Here is an 18081-nt window from a genome sequence, read left to right as displayed (position 1 = left end):
GCGGTGGCCTTACCTGCTATGCCGCAATGCTGGCCCCCATCTTAATTTTTTTATATTGGAAACTTGTCTTAGTCCATGTTTTGTTTATGTAACAAAAGAGTCAAGGTGACTAACTTAATAAGGAACAGAGGTTTATGTAGCTCACGATTTTGGAGGCTGAAAGGCCAAGCAGCATGACTGTAGTGTGAGCCCCATGGCAGGTGGCAAGAGTGCACCCAGGAGGAAGGATCCCATCTGCAATAGGAAGCTAGAGAGATGGGCTGGGCCAGGCTCAGGCTAGTGAGAACCCACTGGGCTCCAGGAGAAGCACCTAAACCCCTTTGAGCGAGAGCATACCCCCATTGACCAAAGGACCACATCCACTGGGCCCCACGTCTGAAAGATTGCACACCAATTCCTGGTACTCCCCCCCCAGAGAATCACCCTCCCAACACGTGTACCTTAGAGGCATCAAACCAAATCCACACCGTAGCAGAACTCTTAGGGAAAGAAAGAAACAGGTCTGTCAGGTAGGGTTCTGTTTAGCTGCAAGTAACAGAATACTCAGCCATTCATGGTTTAAACGAACAGCTGCTAATTTTCCTCATCTGGCAAGAATTTCATGCTGAGGGTAGTTCAGCAGCTCAGTAATGTGGCTGTGCTAGGCGAGTTCCCGCTCCCGCCTCCCTCGCTCTTAGTGTGTTAGCTCTCATTTCACGCGTGGTCTTGTGGTTGTCAGCTAGCTGGAGCTCTAGGCATTTCAGGTCTGCGTTCAAAGCAGGAAAGAGAGCAGTGGCAAGATGTCATAATAGCTGGGACTGGCTGCACAAGAGTTTTTCCAGCAGTGCCTCTTGAAGAAGTGCACCTGGGCCTCATTGGCTGGAGCTGTCACATGGCATCCAGGACTAAAGTGAGGCTGGGAGAATCGAGGCCTGATTGTCTTAGACCAGACGTAGTCCATCACTGGGAGACAGACACTTTGGAGTTGTGCTGGCAGGGAAGCAGGTGGTGGGAAATGTCGCCCTGTGAGTCAGTCATGGGAGGGGATATGAAGAGCTGGATTTAGGCCCTAGGGGCTTTTCCCTTTCCAGGGGAGGAAAGCTGAAGCCATCCAGAGATGTGACACTAAAGTGACCAGTCTGTCACTCTTAGGGAATGTGTCATTCTAATAATGATACTGTTCAATGAATGTGGTTTTTTTTTTTTTTGGTATTTGCTTGGTATTCCAGTTTTATCTGACTTACAAAGGTATTTTTTTCACTACCAATAGAGCCTGGAATCTTTGTTATAGAAAGGAATAGTTAATTTGTAGTTTTGACGATTTGCATTTTCTGATGAACAGGCAGCAGCCTTGGGAACAAACATTATTGATGAAGATGGCCTACTGAATCTGATTCGAACTATGCCAGGGAAGAAGTCCAAGTACGAAATAGCCGTTGAAGCTGAGGTTTGTGAAAAATGAGCTTGGTTTATTTAAGTTGCTGTTTAGAAACTTGCCTGTTTCACACAGTCATACCTTGTGTGGGTGCAGGCCTGTTGGCTAAAAGATGAAGCTTCCATCTACCGCAGGGAACTTCTCTCACATCCTGTTGGCCGAAGGACTCTGCTTTAGGATGTCTTCTTGGGTATATTCCTTTTCATTTCTCAAAGGAATATGAAGAGAGAGAATTGGGCTAGGTGGTGGATTTCCATTTATGTTTTGTTTATTGGGCTTTCCCTCTGAAGTTTTTTTTTTTTTTTTTTTAAGATTTTTATTTTATTTGAGAGGTAGAATTACAGATGAAGAGAGGGAGAGACAGAGAGAAAGGTCTTCCATCCGCTGGTTCACTCCCCAAATGGCCGTAATGGCCTGAGCTGAACTGATCTGAAGCCGGGAGCCAGGAGCTTCTTCCAGATCTCCTATGTGCGTACAGGGGCCCAAGCACTTGGGCCATCTTCCACTGCCTTCCTAGACCATTAGAGAGCGGGATTGGAAGAGGAACAGCTGGGACTTGAACTGGTGACCACATGCAGGCGCTGTGGGTGGCCACAGTGCTGACCCCATCTTCTGTATTTTTTCATTGACTTTACGCAAAAGTTTTTACTTAAGAGTTCTTTAAAGGATGTGTTATAGATATCAGCATGATAAATTCATTTTTTGAAAAAAGTTATTATATATTTGAAAGGTAGAGTTACAGAGGGAGAGAGAAGGATCTTCTATTTGCTGGTTCACTCCTCAAATGGTCGCAATGACCAAGGCTGTGTTAGGCTGAAGCCAGGAGCCAGGAACTTCTTCCTGGTCTTCTACTTGGGTGCAGGGGCCCAAACACGTGGTCTGTCTTCCACTCCTTTCCCAGATGCAGTAACAGGGAGCTGGATTGGAAGTGGAGCAGCCAGGTCTCAAACCAGTGCCCATATGGAATGCTGGCGTCATAGGTGGCTGCTTTACTTGATACACTACAATACTAGCTCCAATAAATTCATTTTTAAAAAGCATTTATTTATTTATTTGAAAGTCAAAGTTACACAGAATGGGGCCGGCGCCGCGGCTCACTAGGCTAATCCTCCGCCTTGCGGCGCGGGCGCACCGGGTTCTAGTCCCGGTCGAGGCGCCGGATTCTGTCCCAGTTGCTCCTCTTCCAGGCCAGCTCTCTGCTGTGGGCAGGGAGTGCAGTGGAGGATGGCCCAAGTACTTGGGCCCTGCACCCCATGGGAGACCAGGAGAAGTACCTGGCTCCTGCCATCGGATCAGCGCGGTGCGCCGGCCACGCCGGCAATTGGAGGGTGAACCAACGGCAAAGGAAGACCTTTCTCTCTGTCTCTCTCTCACTGTCAACTCTGCCTGTCAAAAAAAACAAACAGAAAAAAACACAAAAAAACCACAGAATGGGAGACAGAGAGATAGAGAGGTCTTCCATCTGCTGGTTCACTCTCCAGTTGGCCACAACAGCTGGAGCTGTGGCAGTTTCACTTGCTATGCCACAGCTCTGGCACCTAAATTCATTTTTAATTAAAACTATTTAGGGCTTTTTCAGATCTGACTGAAACAGCTTATTTTAGTTGTAGCATGTGTAAGAATATGTTGGCTCACATGGTAAACTGTGGGCAGGGTGTGTCTGGTCTAGGGATCCAGGATCCTTAGATCCCTGGTCCTGGGTCCAGGACTACAGTGCTTTCAGGACTCTTTCCTTGTCCATCTCTCTGTTTCTCCCTGTGTCAGCCTCATTCCTTCCTGGCATTCACCGGTCTTTTCCCCGTGAGACGCTAGATTGTCAGCGTCTCAAGGTTGGTGTCTCTAGCTCTGTCACCCAAGAAACAAGAGGTCTACCTAGTTTATGCCATTAGGAAAAAGTCTTGGGAATGATTTGATTGTGTAACAACAGTCCTGTTATAACAGGAACAGGAACTTGTAAATAAGAAATCAGCATCATACCATGTTCTGGACCATAAACCACACGTATTATTCATTTTGCTGTCTTGACCTCTTTCTGTCCCAGCTTCTCATACTGCACTGAGTGTGTTAGTCTCCTCCAGTCTGTGACAGTTATTCAGTCTTCTCATTTTTTTTTTTTGGTGAATTTTGCATTTTTGATGAGTGTTGGTCAGTTCTGTAGAATGTCTCTCAGGGTCTCTGCTGTGATTAGACTGAGAGTGTTCATTTTTGACAAGAATACTGCAGAAGTGATACTGTGTGCTTCTCAGTGAGTCATACCCTGTGCACCTGATGTCACAAAGCCTTGTTTTGGTCATGATGAACTTGACCACTGGGTTCAGATGATGGCTGCTGGGTTTCTCCACTAAGAAAGTGACTGTAGTGACTGTTTTCTCCTTGTAATTGATAACTATCCTGGGTAGATACTATAAGGTTATGCCAGTGTCTGATTTCTCTTCAAATAATCATACACGAGTTTTAGCAGCCACTGCTTAAAGAGGCACTAATTAAAAAAAAATTTTGAGATACTATTCACATTCCATAATTGCCTTTTTAAAGTATGTAAGTCAGTGGTTTCTAGTATAGTACAAGAATGGGCAGCCATCAGCACTAACTAGTTCCAGAACATCTTCATCACTCAGAAAAGCAGCTATGTCACTTAGCAGTCTCTTACTCCTTCCCATAGCTCCCTCCTGACACACTCTCTACTTTCTATCACTAAGGATTTGCCTGTTTTGGACATTGCTTATAAATAGAATCATATGGTGCGTCCTTTTGTCCTGCTTCTTTCCTTTAGCGTAATATTTTAAAGGCTCACCTGTGTTGTAGCAGGTATCATCATTTTATGGGTGCATAATGGTCTGTTGTGTTGAGATACCACATTCTGTTTATCCATTCATCAGGTGATGGACATTTGCTTCCATCTTTTGGCTATAATATGTAAGATAATGCTGCCATGAACATTTCTGTAGAAGTTTTTATGGAGGTATTAACTTTTAACTCATCAGGGAAGTTTGAAACAAAAATCTCTTAGCCTTTTACTCTGCATTTTTGAACTAAAATTTATTCCTTTAAAAAAAATTTGTTGTCATTTTAAAAAAAATGATTTATTTATTTTATTTGAAAGAGTTACACACAGAGAGAGAAGGAGAGGCAGAGAGAAAGAGAGGTCTTTTATTTGCTGGTTCACTCCCCAGTTGGCCACAGAGGCCAGAGCTGCACAGACACAGTCAGGAGCCAGGGGCTTCCTCCAGGTCTCCCATGTGGGTGCAGGAGCCCAAGGACTTGGGCCATCTTTTACTGCTTTCCCAGGCCATGGCAGAGAGCTGGATTGGAAGTGTAGCAGCAGGGACTTGAACCGGCACCCATATGGGTGCCGGCACTGCAGGCAGTGGCTTTACCTGCTATGCCACAGTGCCAACCCCTGTTGTTTTTCACAGTTGCAGTTGGGTGCTTTTCAGTGTGCTTGTTGGTGATTTTTATGGAATTTGGAAGGGGATGCTTGTCATACACTGCAGTGCCCATTGTGAAAAGACCAAACCAGGCTGAGTAACTCACTTGGATGTCTTGGTGTGGTAATCTGTGTGTCTCATCAGATTTCTTTCCCCCTTTTCCACTTTTTAAGATGAAGAAAGAAAAGTCCAAATTGGAGAAAACACCCCAAAAAAATAACCAAGGGAAAAGAAAAAGCAGTCCAACTAAGAAGGAATCAGAATCTAAAAAGAGCAGGCTGACTCCTCAAAGGGACAGCTCTATAAAGTCAGCAAAAAAGGAAGCAAGTGTGTTTCGGAGAGGGCTGGACTTCCAGGAGCAGGTGCCTGAGGAGCCGCCTGCTGACAGCAGCACTGGGAATGTGGCGGATGGCAGCAGTGGAAACAAACTGGAAAATTTGCTCTGGGTAGATAAGTATAAGCCAACTTCACTCAAGAGCATAATTGGACAGCAAGGTGACCAGAGCTGTGCCAACAAACTCCTACGCTGGCTCCGAAACTGGCACAAGAGTTCTCCTGAAGAGAAAAAACATGGTGATTGTACCACTTGACTCATTTCTCTGTGTGTCTGTCAATGCGTAATTGCTTGCTTGTGCCAAATGTGTGAAAATAATTGTTCATTCACTTATCAGCAAGCAGTTATTGAGAGTGTGCTCTGAGCCAGGTGCTGTTGTGAACGAAACACAGTCGGGGAGGCATGTGAGCCCATTAGATGTATTGTGCCAGCCACTGTTACAGGGCGAAGTACAGGGTGCTGTGGGGAAGGAGGGGTGTGGTCAGGGGTAACACAGGTGTGAGCTCATATCCCTGGAGGAACGGATAGCACTGGCCCCATGCTTGTTAATATTTATGGAGGATGCCGATCAGCATGCTCTCCGAACTTTGATCCTCTCAGTGTCCCTACCAGCTATGTCACTGTTCCATTTTAAAGAGGAGGAGACAGGCACAGAGGGGTAAAGTCTCAACCAAACTACTTCCAGAGGTGAGGGTGGGATCTGAGCCCATGCAGAATTTTAAAATGAACCAATTGTGGTTTTTTATTTTGGGTGGAGGTGAGGTAGGGAGAAGGATTTCATTAAGCACTTTGGAAGCTCTTGTTTATGATTTGTAGAAAATATTCTGCAAATTTAGGATGAAACTGGAGGGCTGATCTCTGTGTCATATTTGTGACGATCACTGCCATTCCTAAACTTCTGTTAGTGATTCAGATTCACACTCCAGACTTCTCATTTCTTTCCAGCAAAGTTTGGTAAATTTGCCGGCAAAGATGATGGCTCCAGTTTTAAAGCAGCATTGCTCTCAGGCCCTCCAGGTGTTGGCAAAACCACCACGGCTTCTCTGGTGTGTCAGGTGAGTGCTGTGTTGTAGAGCAGTGTGCAGCAGGTAAATGCGTGCATGAGCGTGTGTGTGTGTGTGTGTGTGTGTGTGTGTGTGAATTTGAACCTGCTGTAAGTACTTTACTGAAAAGAAACCTTTAGAATTAGCTTTGGTTCTGGTGATGGTTATCATTTTCGTCCTTTTTAAAATATTCATTATTATAACATAGTGGTCTTCCCCAACCCTCCCCCTAGATCCACGAGGGGCATGTGCCAAGACCCCTAACAGATGCTTGAAACTAAGGACAGAACAGAAGTGCATATATATGTATATATTGTGCTTTATCTTCTGTGTCTGGTGGCATTGCCACACAGCACCAGATTTCACCTGTCCTTCCATGTTTTATGTCCTGGTGCCTCCTTTGCATTCTTACCCTTCTGTCCTGGGGCCATTATTAAGTAAAATAAGGGTTACTTGCACACAAACCCTGTGATATTGTGACAGTTAATCTAATAGCCAAGACTGCTACCAAGGGACTAATAGGCAGGTAGCATATAGAGCATGGATACACTGGACAAAGGGATGATTCATGTACTTGGTGGAATTGAGCTTGGTACAGGATTTCCTCACACTGCTCAGAGTGGCGTATAAATTTTCCATTTAATATTTTGGACCATGTTTGAGCACCAGATAATCAGAATGTTGGAAGCGACACTGTGGATAAGGGAAAGACTAATGAGCCAGTCAGTGTGCTAATAAGCACTCGAGTATATTATCTTACAGATACAGGTTTAGCAACCCTGGCCTGAAAATCCAAAAACGAAACTTAAAAAAAAAAAAAGTTTTATTTAACAGCAAGAGAACTTCCATCTCAGATTCCAACAGTGGCTTGGGCTGGAGCTGGGGCAGGGCTGGCCTTGAAGCCAGCATCCAGGAACTCAAGTCAGGTGTCTGTGTGGGTGGCAGGAGCCCAATTGCGTGAGTCATCACTGCTATCTTCAAGGGTCTGTGTTAGCAAGAAGCTGGAGTCAGCGTCTGGAGCCAGCAGTCAGACTTGTAGTGTAGAAAGCAGGCATCCCGATTTCTGTGCTAAACACCTGCTCCTCCAAAGCTTTCTGAGTGCTGACATGACTCTTAGAAAAGCAGAACGGTATTTTTTCCTAGTCTCCACAATTATGAATGGGATTCTTTTCTCCTTTTATTATTATTTTTTAAAGATTTATTTATTTGAAAGTCAGAGTTACACAGAGAGAGGAGAGGCCAAGGGGGGGGGGTCTTCCATCTGAAGCCAGGAGCCTCTTCTGGGTTTCCCACGCTGGTGCAGGGGCCCAAGGAAGGACTTGGGCCATCTTCTGCTGCTTTCTCAGGCCATAGCAGAGAGCTGGATCGGGAGTGGAGCAGCCAGGTCTCGAACCAGCATCCATATGGGATGCTGACACTGCAGGCAGCGGCTTTACCTTTTACACCACAGCGCCAGCCCCTCTCCTTTTATTATTATCTTTGCTTTTTTTGAGAAGGCATTTTATAATCTGATCTGTTTTGGGAAATGAATCAGGATAACTTGAATATTTCTGACTTGAGAGGAAAATTGTATGTTGGAATAGTTTGACAAAGAGTGATTTAACTTTCTAATTTATTTTGAAGAGACAAAAATTACTTTGTATTATCTTAAAATAAGTTAATTATTTGTTATTGAGTTCATGTGATGATTATATTGAATTCTCTGTATCACTTTTTTTTTTTTTTTGACAGGCAGAGTGGACAGTGAGAGAGAGAGAGAGAGAGAAAGAGAAAGGTCTTCCTTTGCTGTTGGTTCACCCTCCAATGGCCGCCGCGGCCGGTGCGCTGCTGCCGGTGCACCGCGCTGATCCAATGGCAGGAGCCAGGTACTTATCCTGGTCTCCCATGGGGTGCAGGGCCCAAGTACTTGGGCCATCCTCCACTGCACTCCCTGGCCACAGCAGAGAGCTGGCCTGGAAGAGGGGCAACCGGGACAGAATCTGGCGCCCCGACCGGGACTAGAACCCGGTGTGCCAGCGCCGCAAGGCGGAGGATTAGCCTAGTGAGCCGCGGCGCCGGCCTCTGTATCACTTTTGGAAAGAAACTGAAGACACTTGCATATTTAGTTATATTCTTCAGATGAGATTTACCAGCTACGATTTTATTTTTTAAAGATTTTATTTATTTGAGAGGTAGAGTTATAGACAGGGAGAGGGAGAAGGAGAGAGAGAGAGAATCTTCCTTCATTAGTTCAGTCCCCAAATGGCTACAGTTGTTGGTGCTGAGCTGATCTGAAGCCAGGAGCTTCTTCTGGGTCTCCCATGCAGGTGCAGGGGCCCAAGCGCTTGGGCCATCTTCTGCTGCTTTCCCAGGCCATAGCAGAGAGCTGGATCAGAAGTGGAGCAGCAGGGACTAAAACTGGGGCCCATATGGGATTCTGGCACCGCAGGTAGAGGGTTAACTGTGACCCCCTCAGCTATGATTTTAAGACGTGTGTGTTTGTATGTGTGTGCTGTGTGTATTTCTGTGATATATTTAAAGTGTCTAATGTGGTGAGGCATCTTAAAGTTAATCTCTTTGTTAGTATCATACTTTCTATTTTACCCATTGTTCTTTATGTAATTTTTTGTTGCCCTCTTTCTTCCTTGACAGTTTCTGAGAGAGGGGAAATAATTTACAATATAACCTAATGATTTCCGATATTTTGACTAGGAATTGGGATACAGCTACGTGGAGCTGAATGCAAGTGACACACGGAGTAAGAATAGTCTGAAGGCAGTTGTTGCTGAATCACTGAATAATACCAGCATCAAAGGCTTTTATTCAAGTATGTGGTGTTTTGAACTGTTTTGTGGTGATTGTTATATAAGAAAAACAATTTAATTTCAGTATTTAGTAACATTAACACTACTATTTGGTAAGCACTCTATTGAATACTGGGGCTAACGAGAATAAGGAAGGCCTTTAATATAACTGCTTTTTTTTTTTAACACAATTAATTTTATTTGGATGGCAGATGGGGTAGCGAGAGAATGAGAGACAGAGATCTCTCATCTGCTGGTTTGTTTCCCAAATGTATGCAACAGCTGGGGCTGGGCCAGGCTGATGCTGAGAGACTAGAATTCAATCCGGGTCTCTCACATTGAGAGGGAGCCAGGGATCCAAGAACTTGAGCCACCACCTGCTGCTTCCCAGGATACAGGAATTCCCAGGAAGCTGGAATTGGGAGCAGAGCCAGGACTGGAACTCAAGCACTCCCCAGTGGGATGCAGGCATCCCAAGCAGTGTCCTAAGTGCTACGCCAAGTGCCCGTGCCCCCTGACCTAACTCGTATAGAGCAGCAGTTAACCTTCTCTTTAGGTCTGAGAAGTTTCTGAAAACGGGATAAAAATGTATACATGAATGTGTTTATGCTTCATTCATTTAGTGTTAGAGGATTTGCAAGTGACTCCTAGAAAGAAAGAAAGAAAGAGAGAGAGAGAGAGAGAGAGAGAGAGAGAGGAGGGGAGGAGGAATCAAAACCTAATGCAGAGTGAGGGGAGGAGGGGAGGAATCAAAACCTAATGCAGAGTGATGAGTGAGGTAACAACGTATGTAGGTGAAGACATAGTTCATTGTCTTTGGGCATTTGGATAAGCTCCAGGTGAATGGGTGAAATCTATTTGAAAGGCGTGAAGACTGAAGGATCACTGCAGAAGAGAAACAGAGGCCCAGTGTGGGAGTGCCTGCTGTGTTTCAGGTTGTAGCCAGTGCTTCTCTGTGACCAGAGAACATGGGGAAAATAAGATGCCTGGTTAAGGCCTGAACAGTGTGTATTTAGAGCCTATACTGGCTGCTTGTTCACTTGGATTCTTGGTGCTTTCAGTGGTAGAAAGTCATTGTGTGAAAGAAGTTGCTCAGGGAATGTTACTCCTGCACATGGCTCGTAGGAGTGTAAATTGGTATCCCTCAAAGTCATGTTATGGGCCGGTGTTGCGTAGTAGTGGGGAAAAGCCACCGCCTGCGGTGCCAGCATCCCGTGTGGGCACCAGTTCATGCCCGATTGCCCTGCTTCAGATCCAGCTTCCTACTCATCGCCTGGGAAAAGCAGTATCAGATGGCCCAAGTGGTTGGGCCCCTGCCACAGGTGACATGGGAGACCCAGATGAGACTCCTGATTCCTGATTTTGGCCTGGCCCAGCTCTGGCTATTGTAGCCATATGAGGAGTGAGCCAGCGATGGAAAATGGCTGTGTCTCTCTCTTTCCCCCTCTTTCTGTAACTCTGGTTTAAAAATAAATTTTCTTTTTAAGTCTTCTTATATATACTCTCTAGTCCAGAAATTCCTGTTCCTGGAATTTAGTTATTATACCTGTATATGTGCGAATGATGTATGTCTCCTCCCTTTCTCACTCTCTCTTCTCTCTCTCTCTCACACACACACACAGATTACAAACATATCTAGTATGACCTATGATAGCAAACTCTTAAACATTATATTTCATCAATAATGATTAAGTAAATAATATATTTATAAAATGGAATATGAAATTCCCTTAAAAGAGTATACTATATTTATAAATAAGGAACAAATAACTAAAATATATTACATGACAAATGCACATAGTTTTTTTTAAAGGTTTTACTCTTTTTTGTTTTTTAGAAAGCATTTATTTAATAAATATAGATTTCATAGGTACAGTTTTTAGAATATAGCGGTTCTTCCCCCCATACCCGCCCTCCCACCCCCAAACCATCCCACCTCCTGTTCCCTCTCCCATCCCATTCTTCATTAAGATTCATTTTTAATTATCTTTATATACAGAAGATCAACTCTATACTAAGTAAGATTTTAACAGTTTGCACAAAGATTTTACTTTTATTTATTTGAAAGGTAAAAAGAAAGTATGAGAGAAAGAACTAACTTTCATCTCTTGGTTCACTCCCCAAATGACAACAACGGTTGAGGCCAGGGGCCCAGGCATTCCACTACTTTCCCAGGCATAGTAGCAGGGAGCTGGGTTGGATACGTAGCAGTTTGTACCAGCATTCCGATATGGGATGCTGACATCGCAGTTGGGAATTTAGCACTGGCCCCGCAGGTTTTTAATATGGTATTTTTTAAAGAATATTTAAGAGACTCATGTCTGCCTCTGGGCAGGGAAACCAGGTACGGGGTGAAGGAGTGGGAAGGAGCAGTCTTTTCCTGCATTCTCCTGGCGCTTTGGGAGTTTAAAATGTGTTGTAAAGTTTTCTGTAAAGCAGCAGTTCTTGAAGCATGTTATTTTATAAGATGTTTTTGTCCCATCCCACTGCTTCTCACCCTGGGTCAGGTGGAGCAGCCCCTTCAGGAAGCGTGAAACATGCTCTCATCATGGATGAAGTGGATGGCATGGCTGGCAATGAAGACAGGGGAGGAATTCAGGTCAGGAGAGCTCCGTGTGTGGCAGTTGTATGCTGTTGAGTTTTAGACTTCGGGTAGCATTTAATTCTGCCCCAATACTAATGGCAGTTCAGGCATATTGCTGAAGAGATTTTAAAAACAAAATACATTGTGTGATACTTGTTACTTTAAAAAATAATTTGTTGTAAATTTGCCTTTTAGGAATTAATTGGCCTGATAAAACATACTAAAATTCCCATTATTTGTATGTGCAATGATAGAAATCATCCCAAGATTCGCTCTTTGGTCCATTATTGTTTTGATCTTCGTTTTCAAAGACCTCGGGTTGAACAGATTAAGGTATGTGATTGAACTTTTTTTCCCATCATGCTATTCTATTTATTCAAAAGTATCTGACAGAAATCCTGGATGATTCTCTCCATTGTCAATTTCAGGGCGCTATGATGTCTATTGCGTTTAAAGAGGGTTTAAAGATCCCCCCTCCGGCTATGAATGAAATAATTTTGGGAGCCAATCAGGATATCAGACAGGTAAATTAAATATTTGTTACATGATTCTTTAGAATTAATTGTGGATTCTTTTGAATTAATGCCTCAGCCTTGCCACAAAGCGGTGTGGCAGTACTTTCTTGTCTTGACATTGTCTCATTTCTGATTCTTTTAGGTTTTGCACAATCTGAGTATGTGGTGTGCACGAAGTAAGGCACTAACCTATGACCAGGCCAAGGCTGATTCTCATAGGGCCAAAAAGGACATCAAACTGGTAAAGTAAATTTCTTGTCTTAGTTACTTTGCCAAGCCAAAAACTTCTAGTTCTATAGATACTAGCTTAATAAAAATAGTTCATAGTTAATACAGCCCTTGATACACATGTAGAACCTGTGGGTATTTATATTAAGTCTTATGGACTGATAGTGAAAATGGTTCTGATTCAGATGAATGTTTCATCTTTATTTTAAAAAATTTATTTGAAAGGCAGAGTTACAAAGAGGGAGAGACAGGGATCTTCCATCCACTGGTTCACTTCCCAAATTATGCAATGGCCAGGACTGGGCCAGGCCAAAGCCAGGAACCAAAAACTTCATCCAGGTCTCCCATATGAGTGCAGGGGCCCAAGGACTTGGGCCATCTTCTGCTGCTTTTCCAGGGACATTAGCAGGGAGCTGGATCAGAAATGGAGCAGCTGGGACTCTAACTGGCCCCTATATGGGGTACTGGTGTCACAAGTGGTAACTTAATCCACATGCACAATGCTGAGCCCAATGTACTTTATTTATTTATTTTTTTTAGAGTAGTTCTAGGTTCACAGCAAAATTGAGAGGAAGGTACAGAGCTTCGCCCTGTATCCCCTGCCCATTCCCCATCCACATGGCACAGCCTCTCCCACTGTCAGCTTCCAGCATCCAAGTGCTACTTTTGTATGTGATGCTGACACATCACTGTCATTTAGGGCCCATAGTTTACCTTCATTCAGTGTTGAACATTCTGTGGGTTTTGACAAGTGTGTGATGAAATGTATGACACACGGAGTAGTTTCACTGCCATAAAAATACTGTTTGTGGGGTGGATTTTGTGGCACAGTGGCTGCCATTTGAGACACCTGAAAACCTCATTGGAGTGCCTGGTTTGAATCTCTGCTTCCTACTAATGTGCCCGGGAGGCAGGGGAAGCTTGCCCATATGCGTGGGTTCCTGTCACCTGCATTGGAGACCCAGGTAGAGTTCCAGCCTAGCTCTACCCTGGCTGTTGGTGTGCATTTGGGGAATAAACCAGTGATGGAAGATCTCTGTTTCTGTCCTCTGTTGATCACTCTGTCTTTCAAGTAAGTAAATAAACTTACCAAAAAAAAAAAAAAAGTTCCTCTGTGCTCCAGCTGTTCATCCCTGCTCTCCTCCAACCAGTGGCAAACACTAATTTTTTCCCATTTCTATAGTTTTGCATTTTCCAGAATGTCATATAATTATAAGCATACAGTTCATGTCCTTTTCAGATTGACTTCTTTCACCACTATGCATTTATGGTTCCTTCATGTCTATTCATGGCTTGATAGCTCTTATTATTATTATTAATATTGGGTAGTATTCCATTGTCTGCCTGTGGCTCACTTTATCCATTTACCTGCTAAAGGACATCTTGACTGCTTCCAGCTTTTTTTTTTTTTTTTTTTTTTTTAAATGCTCATGAGTGAAGCTGTCTGCAGGATTTTGCGTGGGTGCAGTTTTCAGTTCACTTGGTAACGACCAGGACGCGTGGGTGCTGGGTTGTATGGGAAGACGGTTTGTTGGTTTTATAGGAAGCTGCCAAATTGTCCTCCAAAGTGGCTGCACCAGTTTACACTCTCCCTAGCAATGCACCTTTCTGTTGCTCCATGTCCTCATTGGCATTTGGTGTGGTCAGTGTGGTGGGGTTTGGCCATGCTCATAGGTGTGTTCCTCCTCCTTTTTAGGGCCCATTTGATGTTGCCCGGAAAGTGTTTGCTGCTGGAGAGGAGACTGCTCACATGTCACTTATGGACAAGTCAGATCTCTTTTTCCATGATTATTCCATTGCACCCCTCTTTGTGCAGGAGAATTACATACATGTGAAGCCTGTAGCTGCAGGGTGAGTGTCCAGAGCTAGTAAGGGGTAGGCTTAGTATGTTCCCATTACTGCGAAGGTCAGGTACCGGGAGAGAGGGCTGTGGGGTGTAGACGGAGGTGTTATCCAGACTGGTTCTCTCTTGCAGGGGTGACATGAAAAAGCACTTGATGCTTTTAAGCCGAGCAGCGGATAGCATATGTGATGGTGACTTGGTGGACAGTCAGATCCGGAGTAAGCAGAACTGGAGCCTTCTGCCCACACAGGTAAGCGCAGGACTGTGACTGTCCTGAAAGTGCAGCTCTGTTGAAGAGAACGAAGTCGGTTTTTGCTCCTCTAATTGTCTGAAATACCAGATAAACACGATGGCTTCCCCCCCCCCCCCCCCACCAAGGTTCTATTTTTTGAAAGGCAGAGTTAACAGAGAGAGATCTTCTGTCTGTCAGTTCACTCCCCAAATGGCCGCAACAACCGGGACTGGGCCAGGCCAAAGTCAGGAGCCAGGAGCATCTTCCGAGTCTCCCACTTGGGTGCAGAGGCCCAGGGACTTGGGCCGTCTTCTGCTGCTTTCTCAGGCACATTAGCAGAGAGCCGGATAGTACATGGAGCAGCCACGACTCAAACCTGTGCCTATATGGGATACTGGCACTGCAGAAAGTGGCTTAACCTGCTGTGCCACAGTACCAGCACTTCATGATGGCTCTCGTGGCAAAAATACAGTCTGTTCCAGATTAAAATACTCTGTGGTCACTACTTTGTGTTTAAAAAGCTGGACTTGAGGCCGGCATTGTGCCACAGTGGGTTAAAGAAAAGCTGCTGATGTCGCTATCCCATATGAATGCCGGTTCTAGTCCACCTGCTCCCCTTCCAATCCAACTGCCTGCTAATGTGCCTGAGAAAGCAGCTGATGATGGCTCAAGTAATTGCCCCCTTCCTCTCATGTGGGAGACCCAGACAGAGTTCCTGGCTCCTGGCTTTGCCTGGCTCTGCCTTGGCCATTGCAGTCACTTGGGAAGTAAACCAGCCCATAGAAGATCTTGGCCGGCGCCGCGGCTCACTAGGCTAATCCTCCGCCTTGCGGCGCCAGCACACTGGGTTCTAGTCCCTGTCGGGGTGCCGGATTCTGTCCTGGTTGCCCCTCTTCCAGGCCAGCTCTCTGCTGTGTCCCGGGAAGGCAGTGGAGGATGGCCCAAGTACTTGGGCCCTGCACCCCATGGGAGACCAGGATAAATACCTGGCTCCTGCCATCGGATCAGCGCGGTGCGCCAGCCACGGCGGCCATTGGAGGATGAACCAACGGCAAAGGAAGACCTTTCTCACTTCCACTCTGCCTGTCTAAAAAAAAAAAAAAAAAAGATCTTGCTTGCTTTTCTTCTCTCTGTCAGTTTACTTTTCAAATAAACAGTTATTAAAAATCCCTAGAGTTAGCCGGCGCCGTGGCTCAATAGGCTAATCCTCCACCTTGCGGCGCCGGCACACCGGGTTCTAGTCCCGGTTGGGGCGCCGGATTCTGTCCCGGTTGCCCCTCTTCCAGGCCAGCTCTCTGCTATGGCCAGGGAGTGCAGTGGAGGATGGCCCAGGTGCTTGGGCCCTGCACCCCATGGGAGACCAGGAAAAGCACCTGGATCCTGGCTCCTGCCATCGGATCAGCGCGGTGCGCCGGCTGCAGCGGTGGCCATTGGAGGGTGATCCAACGGCAAAGGAAGACCTTTCTCTCTCTGTCTCTCTCTCTCACTGTCCACTCTGCCTGTCAAAAAAAAAAAAAAAAAAAAAAAAAAAAAAAAAAAAAATCCCTAGAGTTTGGCAAACATTCCTTATTGAGAGTATTATTTGTTCTTATTTGTACTGCATTATTGATCTGTATATTAGCAAGGAGCTTCCAAAAGACCTGCCTCTTTTTTTTTTTTTTTTTTTTTTTTAAGATTTATTTATTTATTTGAAAGAGTTACAGAGAGAGGTAGAGACAGAGAGGTCTTCCATCCGCTGGTTCACTCCCCAGTTGGCTGCAATGGCTGAAGCCGCACCGATCAGAAGCCAGGAGCTTCTTCCGGCTCTCCCACGAGGGTGCAGGGCCCCAAGGACTTGGGCCATCTTCTACTGCTTTCCCATACCAGAGAGCTGGATCGGAAGAGGAGCAGCTGGGACTAGAAGCAGTGCCCATATGGGATGCCAGCACTTCAGGCCAGGGCTTTTACTCACTGCCACAGTGCCGGCCCTGCTTGCTTTTTATTTTTTTTATTTATTTATTTTTTTAAGATTTATTTATTTTTTTGAAAGGCAGAGCTATAGAGAAGCAGAGAGAGAGAGAGATCCTCCATCTGTTAGTTCACTCCCTAGATGGCCACAATGGCCTGACTGAACCCAGGAGCCAGGAGCTTCCTCCGGGTCTCCCACACAGGTGCAGGGGCCCAAAAACTTGGGCCACCTTCTACTGCTTTCCCATACCAGAGAGCTGGATCAGAAGTGGAACATCTGGGACTCAACCCGGTGCCCGTATGGGATGCCGGCACTGCAGATGGCAATTTTACTTGGCTACGCCACCGTGGCAACCCCCAGACCTATCTCCTCTTAATTCTACCCACACATTGCTTGAAAACAAAAAGCAAAGACTCACTCTGGAGCTACAGAATACTTTCCTTAAGTTTTAAAAGTGTTTATTTTTCTTTATTTGATAATTGTACCTTTGAGAATTTATTGTAAAGTAATGCAAGAATATTCCCTAAAGTATTAGTTCTGGTACAAAAAATTAGAGAACATGAGAATGATTAATCATGGTAAATGGTCTTTATGCAGTACCATGCAGCCATTAAAATTACTGGGGGCTCAGTGGCTAAGATGTTGGATGAAATTCTTGTGTCCTGCATTGGAGTACCTAGGTTCAGCTTTGAGCTGCAGCTCCTAACTCCAGATTTCCTGCCCATGCAGACCCTGGGAGGCAGCAAGTGATGGCTTAAGTGGTTGGATCCCTGCTACCTATACGAGAAATGTGGATTGAATTTTCAGCTCCTGGCTTTAACCTGGTCTAGCCCTGGTTGTTGCAGGCATTTGGAGATTGAACCAGTGGGTGGATGTTCTGTCTTTCTGCATCTGAAAAAATTTGTAAATATTGTATAACATGAGAAAAAGAATATTACTAGAATAAAGCAGGATGCAAAATATGTGTAGTCTTTTTCTAGCCTTCAAAAAAGTAAAAATCCTGTATATAGAAGCTACTGATTTTTTTTTAACTTAAGTGCTAGTTTAATTGATTTTCTAATTATTAGGCTTTCCACATTTTAATCTCCCTGTGCTATCAGTTGCTTATGTTAAAGACAATCGCTTTCTCCTTAAGCTGATTTTTTGCTGCGACATTGGCGTTCCTGAGGTAGCTGGTGTGTTGAGATGAGTGGACTGAAGAAGCTGAGCTGCCAACGTCGCCTCTCTGAGGACATCACTCGTTTGCACCAGGGCATTGGCTGCCGTGATTGTCTGCTCTGGCAAAGTTTTCGTCCCAGCAGCTCAGAGACAGGGCCGGGGCCTGACTGCCCTGTAGGTAGAGCCGGGACAGCACTGCTTCATTTTTTGTAGCCTGCTTGGAAGATGACAGGTGCTAAGCAGCTAACTTGTGCTGAATTTAAATTCTGTACTGTAATTGATTTTTTTAGGCTATTTATGCCAGTGTTCTTCCTGGAGAATTGATGAGGGGGTACATGACTCAGTTTCCCAACTTTCCGAGCTGGTTGGGGAAACACTCATCTACGGGCAAACATGATCGTATTGTTCAGGACCTGGCACTGCATATGAGTCTCAGGTGAGCAAATGTAATCCATTTCTGGAAGTTTTATCACTATGTGGTGGTATATTTAGCCCTTACCCAATAAGAGCAGCGTGAGTCTAAAATATTTATGTTTTAGCTTTAATTTATTACTAGGTAGCTAAGTGATTC

The 18081-nt window shown here is 44.9% G+C and overlaps 1 protein-coding gene across 2 annotated transcripts in view; it reads left to right on the top strand.

Annotated features, from left to right (window-relative positions):
• RFC1 (replication factor C subunit 1) overlaps positions 1 to 18081 on the top strand; it is an 85028-nt gene that overhangs the window by 58958 nt on the left and 7989 nt on the right. For both annotated transcript variants that reach the window (XM_051842456.3, XM_070068123.2), the window contains 11 exons: positions 1322 to 1426; positions 5016 to 5415; positions 6122 to 6231; positions 8911 to 9025; positions 11510 to 11601; positions 11782 to 11919; positions 12015 to 12110; positions 12244 to 12342; positions 14026 to 14180; positions 14305 to 14422; positions 17801 to 17946. In XM_051842456.3, coding sequence (XP_051698416.3) covers positions 1322 to 1426; positions 5016 to 5415; positions 6122 to 6231; positions 8911 to 9025; positions 11510 to 11601; positions 11782 to 11919; positions 12015 to 12110; positions 12244 to 12342; positions 14026 to 14180; positions 14305 to 14422; positions 17801 to 17946 — 1574 coding nt within the window. The remainder of the gene's footprint in view (positions 1 to 1321; positions 1427 to 5015; positions 5416 to 6121; positions 6232 to 8910; positions 9026 to 11509; positions 11602 to 11781; positions 11920 to 12014; positions 12111 to 12243; positions 12343 to 14025; positions 14181 to 14304; positions 14423 to 17800; positions 17947 to 18081) is intronic.

This window comes from Oryctolagus cuniculus, chromosome 2 (genome assembly GCF_051225735.1).
Source record: "Oryctolagus cuniculus isolate XC-2025 breed Fujian yellow rabbit chromosome 2, ASM5122573v1, whole genome shotgun sequence".
Taxonomy (NCBI): domain Eukaryota; kingdom Metazoa; phylum Chordata; class Mammalia; order Lagomorpha; family Leporidae; genus Oryctolagus; species Oryctolagus cuniculus.
The sequence above is the reverse complement of the archived record's forward strand: the minus strand, read 5'-3'. Positions and strand labels throughout refer to the sequence as shown.